We start from the raw sequence: 9,880 nt of genomic DNA, 5'->3' as shown, positions 1-9,880 counted from the left end.
CCAATCCCTCCAAGCTCTGCCTGGGAGCTGAGACATCTTAGGTTCTGAGGCCCAGTCTCCACCAGGGATTTACCTTGAATTCAGTCATCAGCTCAGCTGCCCTGATGCAGACTCCTCAGCCTAGACAGCCAGGTCCTTCCTGCTAGGGCAGCTGAACTCAGCTGGAACTGGGGTCTTTGCCCTGGCGCACAGAGACAAACCCAGAACTCCAGTCCATCTCCCCTGGGAGGCCCAAACACAGCCCCCAGACCCTGCTGTGCCCTCTTGCAGGCACTGGGAAAACCAGATGCCCCACTGCCAGCTTTGCCTTGCATTGGCCTATGCTGAGAGTTTGGGCTCCAGGACATGGGGCTGGCTCCTCCCCCATCCTGAGCCCGTGGGTGGGACGAGCCTATATCAGGGGCTCAGCTGGGCTTTACAGCCTTGACCAACTCAGTGGATTTGTAGGGTGAGGCCTGGGTTGCTCCAGGCTGCCCACCTGGGAAGATGCAGCATCGGCAGAGCAGCTGTCCCCCCTTCAAGAGGAAGAAAAGCCTGGGTGGGTTTTGGGGACAGTGTGGGGTAGGGCAGGAGAGGTGTCTGGGGGGCTGCAACAGGCTGTGCTCACAGGGGTCTGTTTCTCTCACTGCAGCCACGAGGATGCGGGAAGTGTTGGAAGTCCGTGCCAGGCACCCCACCAAGATCCCGGTAAGAGCCCTGCTCTTCCTGGCTACCCTAGAGCTGGTCCCCTTCCTGCACACATGTGGTAACCCCAGGACCAGAACTGGCCTGAGCCTCTATGCACAGGTCCCCCCTCCCTACTGCTAAGTTGGGGAGCCTGCATTGCCCCTAGCCCAGGTCTGTGGCCCCTCCAGCACCCAAGATCCTAGCTGTGGGGTTGCATCCACTCCTAGCCTGGCCCTTGCCTAAAGATGTTTAGCATGACAGTGGTCCAGTAGGGGCTCGGGGCTGGTATGGGTTGTGCAGTGTCTAACTCACTACAAAGTCCCAGCTTCTAGACTGCTGTAACTGCAGAAGCCTGCATGCATGTACAAGCTCCCGGTGGGGCGGAGGGAGCTGAGACCGTGCCCCACCCCTACTGCTCCATGGCTCAGACAGGAATGACCCACCTGAGCCCATTGCCTGCCCTGACCTGCTTCTTCTACCTGTGCCAGGTGGTAGTGGAGCGGTACCAGAAAGAGAAGCATTTGCCACTCCTGGATCGCACCAAGTTCCTGGTTTCCCAGGACCTGTCCCTGTCCCAGTTCTTGGTCACCCTGCGGTAAGGAGTGAGCTACACTGGGTGGGGGCTGGGAAAGCAAGGCCTGGCGTGAGCCCTGTTGCCTCATTCACAAGCCAAAAGCTCCCCTGACTGGGGCTTGTGCACTTCACCAGTGTGAGGCACAGGTGTACTCATGCTGCCTACTCTGGAACCTGCAACCAGGCTCATGCTGCACCATGCCCCTCGCAGGACTTTGCACTTCACACCTTCCCAGCTCCCTCCCTACCTCTGAAGCCTGCAGTGGCTCCTACAAACTCACATGCTGCCCAGCTCTGGCTTCTCCCCTGCCTGCCATGTGAATGAGGGAGCCCAGACAGGCTGATTAGAGGCAGGCAATTAGCAGTGATGCAAACAAGCTGTTTGGTGGCAACAGCAGAGGCTCTGCCTGGTAATTAGCAGCATTACACCTTATCAAAGGAGCCCTCTCTCCAGGAACACTCGGCTCTTATTAGGCCTGTATCCTACCCCTTTGGTCCCCAACCAGCACTGCTATCTGATCTCTTAATTCACCTAGGCCTTGGAGGCCACCATCACCATGTGGAAGGGGCACTTCCCAGAGCAGCTCCTGGGGGGCAGGAAGAGAAGGGGTTTGATGGGGAGTGAATGCCAAGCAAGGGTGAGAACTATGCCCTGTCCCTCTGCTTTTAGTGACAGCCAGGCTGATAAAGCTGTTGAGGCAGGGGCACAGCTCCTGGAGGGCTGCAAGCCCTCTGTGTGCTCACCTGAGGGAACAGAACATAGCTCCTTGGAGGGCAGGAGCTTCAGGCACTGGGAGCTGGTGCAGGATCCAAGAAACTGGGGTTCTCTGTTCTGCTTTGCTACTGACTGTGCAACCTCTGGTGTTCCCCTTGGTCCCCATGTATTTTTGGGGGTGCTCTTCCCAGCCTCCAATGCTTTCAGCCCTCCAGCTTGAGCTGCCATAGCCTTGTAAAAGTTGGGAAGTGCCCAGCACCCTTTGGGGGGGTGCTGGACAGAGATGAGCAGCCCCCCCCCTCCCCCAAATGTGCTGAGACTGGAAGTCTAGCCATGGCCTTGGCTGCTCCCCAGAGCAGAGCAGGTTGCACTGCTGTAGTACCCATGTGTAGTTCATGGGCAAGTCATGCCTTGGCAGTGAGGGGGGTGCATTATGACTGGTGGTCCCCCATTCCCAGTTGCCAGGGGACTCCAGGCCCCTCCTCTCACAGGGTGGCCACCTTCTCTCCCCAACAGCACCCGCATGTCCCTGACTTCCACCCAGGCCTTCTACCTGCTGGTGAACAACCGTGGCCTGCCCAGCCTGAACACAACACTGGGGGAGGTATACCGTGACAGCCAGGATGACGATGGCTTCCTCTACATGACCTACGCCTCCCAGGACATGTTTGGTGCCCCTGTGGCGGTGCAGGCCTAAACTTACTTGCTGCCCCTGAGGACAGGCTTGCCCTGGGATTACAAACCATTTGAGGGGGGTGGGCACATTTAAACTGTGGCATGAGCTCAGTAGCTGCCTGGGTTTGCTTCTCTGCCAGGGCTCAAGTCTCTGTGGAAGCCTGTTTGTAAGGGGAGTCTAAGATGCTGGACTGCTCTGTCCCTCTGAATGGTCTACCATGGCCCTGTCGAAGGGGTTGTCCCCTTCCTCTCTGTCCTCCTGCTGCCCAGGAAACTTACTGCTGTTTTTCTCCTCCTTTTTTTAATGTGTCTGTTCCTACAAGAGGCTTTGTATGAAGGCTCCTCAGAGCCATGCATCTATTCTTACTGTTCTTTTTAAGCCTTGAACTCCTGAGATTAATGGCTTGGAATAAAAAAAAATAAAAATACTCCATGGTTGGTTCTACTCCCTCATTGTCACTTGCCTGGAGATAGGAGAGGTAGATGGGCAAGAGCTCTGCCTGGCTAGGGCAGCACACCTCTTGGGAGGGACTGAGCTTCGGGCAGCAGTGAGTGGGGGAGAAGCTCACCTGGGGTGCAGAGGGGACTGGCCTGCAGCAGCAGGGTGGGGGGACTGCAGAGCTGCTCTGCTCACTGGACCCTGCTTCCTCCCATCATTGGGCACCAGGCTCTGTGCTGGGGGTAGGACTCCCCATGCCAGAGTGGTGGGTGTACATAGAAACATGGCCAAGCCAGACTGGTGTGCAGCACTGGTGCCAGTGAGGGTAGAAAGCCTAGGGCCTGGGAGCAGGCCCCCAGAGCTGGGTACTGTTAGACAGCAGTGGGTCCCTAGGGCCAGGTCCACATTGCCCTAAGGACTCCCCAGAATACCATGTCAAACCCTTGCCCATGATAGCACAGCCTGACCCAGAAGCAGCTGCAACCTACCACAGACAGTAGTGGGTCCTGCCACCACCCTGGCTCTGCAACACGGGGGAAGCAACACAGACCACAGAGGGGGACGGTGCCTCACCCTGCAGAGAAAAGCTCCTCAGGCAGGTGGAAGGAGGTGGTTGGCCTGAGGCAGAAGGAGGTCAGTCCCCCTGAACTCACTGTGGCTGCTGTTCAAAACAAAGGAGCCTGAACAGAGCTTCAGGCCTGTGGCTTCTGGCACAGGATGAGCCACCCACTCAGCCCCAGGTGCCTGGGCCCAGTGGTGCCAGGGGGCAAGAGAGGCTCTGGCATAGGTTGAGGGTGCTGTCAGCTGAGGGCTTGGCCAGGTTGCACCTAAGAGGGCCCACGGCAACCTGTCTCACATCGCTGGCCCACGTCCCACCCTGCCTTGCTCGCAGCCCAGCTGGAGACTGAGCAGACCACCCACCCTAGGGTGGGGGCAGCTCCCTCCCAGGAACCACCACCCCTCTCCACCCCCTGCCCTCCAGCACAGCCAGACCCCAGCCAGTCCCAGGCCTGACACCAGCAGATGCCAGCTTCAGGGCTTCCTCCTGTGGATCCCCCACTCCCAGCCTGGCCCCCCCAACACATGCTCCATTACCCCCCAGGGTGCTGAAGGGGGCAGGAAGGTGATTTTAGCTGCAACAAGACGCTCGTTCCACAGAGTTTACAGCCCCATTAACTCTGCTGTCCTTGGCCGGGAACAGACAGGCAGCTGGGAAGGGACCAGATGGGAGAGACGTTTTGCCTCTAAATTAAAAGTCATCTTAGCAACAGAAGCTGCCTGAAACCACCTCTCCTTCCCCACTTGTCCTGGGTCTCCACCTTCAGTCAGTCTCCGGCTCTGTTCAACATGGCTTCCAGGTCCAGGGTTGGGGGGGCCAGGAGGAGCTCCTTGCAGGGGCATAAGTCTGCCAGGGTCCCAGGGCAGCTGCCAGGGTCCCAACCTGCCCCGGGTGAGTGCAGGGGAGCGGGGGGCAGAACCAGCCTCCCAGGCTCTGCGGGGATGGTTGGGCCTAACCCCAGCTGAGATTCAGACCCCAGCAGCCTGAGCAGCCAGGTTCCTCTGTGGAGAGGGGTGGTGCTGGAGCAGAGGATGCAGCTGGAGCTTGGGGTTCCAGCCAGCCCCTGCCCCATGCACTCCCTGGCACCCCGAGATGCCCATTCCTGCTCCATGGACACCTGGGCACAGCCCCTTCTAGTTTGTGCTAGCAGGATCGGGCCCCTCTGGCCTGGCTCATGAGGGCCTCAGTTTGTGGGCCAGTACCAGAGTGGCTAGGACTGCCAGAGCCGGCTATGCCCTGCTGGAGGCCAAAGCCGAACTGTCACTGTGAGCCCGGAAGCAGCCCAGCAGGCCTGTGTCTTGGGCCGAGTGCCCTGCCCGACTCAGGCTGCACCTGGCCCATGGTGAGGCCTTGCAGTTTCCTAGCCTGTGTACGGCTGCCACCTCCACCCTCGGCCAGGGCTGCACCCTTGCTCCCTGCCAGTGTCCTGAACCTGGAGCCCAACCCAGATTGGGCGATGAAGCTCCCAGGGTGCAATAGGAAAATATCCTGCTCTTGCCCTCTTCACAGGAGATGCTTGCACACAGCACCCCTGCTGTCCTTGTGGGGAGCATTTTCCAAACTTTCAGCCACGGAAATGGTCCCAGAGCTGGGAGGTGCTTGGATGCCTCAGCTGTGCGGCTTGTAACCTAGTTGTGTTCCCCTCCTCTCCTCCATCCCTCTATTGTTAGTCCCTCGCTCGGGCACTTTGTATTTCCATATCAGCTTTGTCATCTTTTTTCTGGATTCCCCATCCAAAACATTTACTGGGTGTAGAAGTAAGGTGGCCATCGAGGTACCTCAAGAACCCCGCCACCATGAACATCATGTACCTCCCGAGGCTGGGGGAGCATAGTGAGCTCCCGCAGAAGGTGTTGGTGGTGTCAGCAGTGGGGGCATGGCAGCAGGGAGCTCCTGCAGGCAGCCGCAGCAGGGGCGGTGGTGGGGCTGGGCCAAGCAGGGAGCTCCTGCAGGTGGCCGGGGCAGTGTTTTATAAAACCAGATGAACGGCCACCCTATGCACAACTGCTGCACCACTGTTGTGCACACAGTCACAGACCCCATCAGGATCAGGGCTGCTCAGTGCCTGATGCATTTAGCATCAAGGGGGTTTGGCTTCCACCTCCCTTTGGGTCCATTCAGGCTCCCGGCCTCAGTCCCCACACCAGGGCCTGCAGTTGGTAGCTCCTGATTTGGCCAAGCAAACCTCAGGGCAGTGAGGCCCAATGTGTCCAACCCCGGTGGGCCTCTGGACCCACACAGCTGGAGTCAGCTGACAACATGCGAGTGGTAGGCCAGATCAGGCCCATGTTCTCTGCTTTGCAGTCTGCTGACTGCACCCAAGGTGTGCTTGCTGTGGGGCAGGATTTTACCTCTAGCTCCTCATTAAGATACTCTTCACAGCTGTTTTGTGTGTGCACCAGAGGGTAAATCCCTCTCCATGGTCCCCATCAGACAGAAGAATGGACGTATCTACTCTGTAAATTGTTCTTTCATCGCCAGAGATGCTTGCGTTTGAGGCTGCTCCTGATTCCATTCACTTGCTTTTGTCTAGCCCTGAATAGACATTTTCCATGAGAGCCACAGCAATGAATCCATCTCCAGATTTAGGTGATTAAACCTCACTTAATCCTGCCTTCCCATGGTGATGCTTTCCCCCATGCAGTAGCCTGGCGCTTGTCATGTGAAGTTTCCGCCTTTCATTCTATTTGGCTTAGCCGCTGCCGCAAGGAGGATGCATCTGGAAGCTTCATCACCATCCCTGGAATCTTGCACGATTGAGGAGGGAGCTAAATGCCACCAGTTGTCTGCTTTGTGGTGTCAAGTACCCCGTGAAATGCTTCCAAGCTGCCAGCGTCCTTCCAAACCTTCCCTGCAGCTTGCACCTTCCTGTGCCATGTTTGCAGTGGGGCTGACAAGCTTGCCTGGCTCAGGGGGAATTCAGGTCTTGTTAGGTTTTCGATACTGTATGGTGCTTCCCTCATGATTATTATATAGCCCCAAGAGGCCTTGATGAGCTTTCGGCCATGCTGGGAGCTGCACAGACATCCATTGGAGATTCTGGACTGGCCCAGACAGAGGAGTGAGGCCTTGGCCCCAGATCCCAGAGTGACTAAACTGGGCCAGAAACAGACCTCCAGTCTCCCCGTCCCTAGTACGCTATCAGACCCTTGCTACTTACAGAGGTTTCCATGGCAGATGCACAATGCACCCCCCGCCATATTCCTCTGATGGGTCGTACATGTCTCTGTTCATCCCCCAGCTTGTAGCCAGTCCATATTCTGCCCTTGCTTCCCTCATGCCTTGACCAGAGAGCCCGAGCCACGTGGAGGCTTTGCTGGCAGGGCCCTGTCTGCCTCTCACACTGGGGCTGGGTAGTGCCGGAGCTGGCCACTGACTGGGTGATGTGCCCTTTACTTCCACCTCCCCTCCACCCACCCATGATTCGGCACAACAGTGCTCTAACTTTGTATAACCCACACCAGGGATGCTCCACATTGGAGCTCTTACTCCACATCCAACCGTTCACCTTCCGGGCCAGAGGAGATCACAGTGTGGCCAGACCACAGGCCAGCATCTACATCCTGGGGGGCATGTGGTGCATCTCTGAGCTGGGAGCCTTGGGCTACAGGGCCTGTGCTCAAGTCTAGCTGCCAGAGCCAAAGGGGACTCACAGGGGAGACAATTCTGCACACTCCCTGGCCTGAGTTGCGCCTGCCTTTGGCCAGGCATGGGCTGAAGCCCAGAAGCTGCCACAGCCCCCCATGATTTTTGCATGCAATCCCACGCCCTGGCCTGACCCTGGCCACTATGAACCTAGGGGGTGCAGCTCCTGGTCAGCACCACAGTGGACCCTCCAATCTCAATCCCTCCCCAAGGGAGTGTGCAGCACCCAGCAACCTCATTTCCCTCCCGTACCACATGAGGGGTCGCAGACAAGACCATACGTGGCTTCTGCCATTCAGCACATGAGCCCTGGCTGCACTGAGTCAGACCCCATGTTGGACGTATCCGGAGCCCTCCTCCTAGCACCAGGATCAGGATCCGACTCCACCAGCGGAGTAAGAGCAGCCTGGAGTGACTCACCTTCCCTTCTACAGGCAATTAAAGCCAGCTCGGCAGATAACGAGCTTCAGGGGCTGTCACTGCCTCTAGCTGAGGTGAGACACAGATTTAAAGAGGATTCATCACTTCCACTTCAAACAAACCCAGCCCAAAGCACTGAGGATCTATTTAAAATGGAGCTTAATTGAGCGAGGGAGGAGATGATGGACAGACGCAGGGATAGCGACTGACTGCTTGTCAGTGCAGCCTTTCCAGGCCCCAGGCACCAAGGCCCTTCCATGGCTCCTGTTTCCACGCCCCACAGCACCTGGCACCCACTGAGGTAGCTCTGGGCAACCCTGTGGTCAGAGCAGCCTGGGTGCAGAGGTTCCTTTCAGGTCACATGTGAAAATAACCAGTCAACTTGGGGAAGAGCTTGAGGCACTAAATGCTAAAGCAGGGAGCCAGGATGCCTGGGTTCTTCAGGCAGCCCTTGGGAAGGGAGTGGGGCTGAGTGGGTTAGGGGGCAGGGGGCTGGGACAGGATGCCTGGATTCTCTCCTAGTCCCGGGGGTGCTGGTTCTACTGGTTAGAGCAAGAGCTGGAATGGGAGACAGACCCGGGAGGGAGGTGCCAAGAACAAAACATGCAGGGCAAGCTCTGGTCCTGGTCAGGCACAGGAATGGGGGCCAGGCCTCACTAAGAGGGTGGGCTCTTCTAACAGCCTCAACCTCACCCTGGGGACCGAGTACTGGAAAATCCAGCATGGAGGAACCAAGCAATTCTCCATTCACCTGGGCAGTTTATGACGGTGCCAGTTATAGAGGCTAAGAGCCAGTCCAGGCCTCAACTGCTCGTCCACCCTTCCTTTTACAAGTGGAGGGAGCAGCAGGTGATGGGAGAAGAGGCACATGGTGGGTGTCTTGGGCATTTGAGGCAGCAGTCTGGTGAATCATGTACCGCACTCTGGCAAGGAGTTCTGGGGCCAGCCCCACTCTGTCACTGTCCACCTCATCCATCTCCCATCTGAGGGCTTGTCTCTGCCAGAGGGGCCCTGGGTCAGCATCAGAGTGAGTCTGAATAGATGCCACAGCAATGCAGCTGCGTGATGCCCCAGCTGCCGCCTGGGCAAGCATCAACCTTTCATCAAAGTTAACACGGCAAACTTTTCTAATCAGAGCTCATTATTAATAGAAGCCTTCTAGGAATCTGGGATCATCTCTGAATGCTTATTAATGATTAATGGCAGGCTGTCTCTCAAACTAAAGGCTCTGGACATGATCGAGAGAGAGATGTATCCTCACCATTCACTGTATTTTGTTGCTGCTGTTAGTATTGATTGAGAAATGAGGAGACAGGCACGAAAAACAAGTCATCAGGACAAGAAAGAAAGGAACAAAGAGAGGAAGAAAGGCGGAAGGGCTGCAAAGCAGACAGGAGCTGCACATCAGAGGCGCGCTCTCTCCCTCACTCAGTTCCAGGCTGAGCAGCATCCCCAGCCCCATTAACGATGCTGCTAATTCTGTTCTTGCCCGTCCCCCAGCATTAGCAGCCAGGTTTAGCAGCTTTGCAGAAAGGCACATTCATGCCTCCAGGACAGCCTGGGAGCTTAGATGCCATCCCTGGAGGTGGGACACCCAGTGCCTGATATACCTGCGCTCATGAAGTGGGGCTTTGCTCTCTGTAGACATCCCTGCCTCAAATAGTTCAGCTTAATCATCAGCACAAAAACCAGGCTGTGAGGAGGATCTCTGCATTGCTGCCTCTGCTTTTGCATAATGGACCCATGTGTGTAGATGGCTGCGGCCTGCCGGACACCCCAACAACCACAGCCTGGGCCAGAGACTTGGCGCTCTGAGGTTTTCTTGAAGGCTGTGTATAAGGACAACTACAGCAATCCAAGGAGGCAGGTGCAGCCAGGACTCCCAGGTGTTATTCCTAATCCTAGGCAAGGTGTAGAGTCTCATGGGCTCAAGTAGGGCGGGTGTGGGAGTCAGGACTCCTAGGATACTTCCCCCACTGTGGGAGGGGAATTGAGTCTCATGGTTGCAGGGCAGGAGTTGGGACTCCTGGTTCTAGTTCTAGTTCTGGGAGGGGGTGGTGGAATAAGAATGGCATTTCTAATACAACCAGGCTCCTAGAGACAGCACTGACTGATATTTTGCTAGCCCTTGTTCAGTAGCAACAGCACATATATATATATATATATATATATATATTTATTACACACA

At 56.7% G+C, this 9,880-nt stretch overlaps 1 protein-coding gene across 2 annotated transcripts; it reads left to right on the top strand.

Annotated features, from left to right (window-relative positions):
* The first annotated feature begins 400 nt into the window (after positions 1-400).
* On the top strand, positions 401-8,192 carry LOC109295207 (microtubule-associated proteins 1A/1B light chain 3C-like). 2 transcript variants are annotated; one of them, XR_002096694.1, is made up of 5 exons: positions 401-538; positions 632-687; positions 1,155-1,261; positions 2,471-2,805; positions 8,181-8,192. XR_002096694.1 is itself a non-coding variant. In XM_019513912.1 (4 exons), the coding sequence occupies exons 1-4, from the start codon at positions 487-489 to the stop codon at positions 2,649-2,651; spliced, it is 396 nt and encodes a 131-aa protein (XP_019369457.1). In that variant the 5' UTR covers positions 401-486; the 3' UTR covers positions 2,652-3,074. The 2 variants fall into 2 exon arrangements, 1 of the variants encoding a protein (XP_019369457.1); XM_019513912.1 differs by lacking the exon at positions 8,181-8,192 and having other exon boundaries at positions 2,471-3,074.
* Positions 8,193-9,880: the final 1,688 nt, after the last annotated feature.

This window comes from Gavialis gangeticus, unplaced genomic scaffold, assembly GCF_001723915.1.
Source record: "Gavialis gangeticus isolate Ggan-Ray unplaced genomic scaffold, GavGan_comp1, whole genome shotgun sequence".
NCBI lineage: Eukaryota > Metazoa > Chordata > Crocodylia > Gavialidae > Gavialis > Gavialis gangeticus.
Note: the sequence above shows the minus strand (reverse complement) of the source record. Positions and strands in the feature narration are given on the sequence as shown.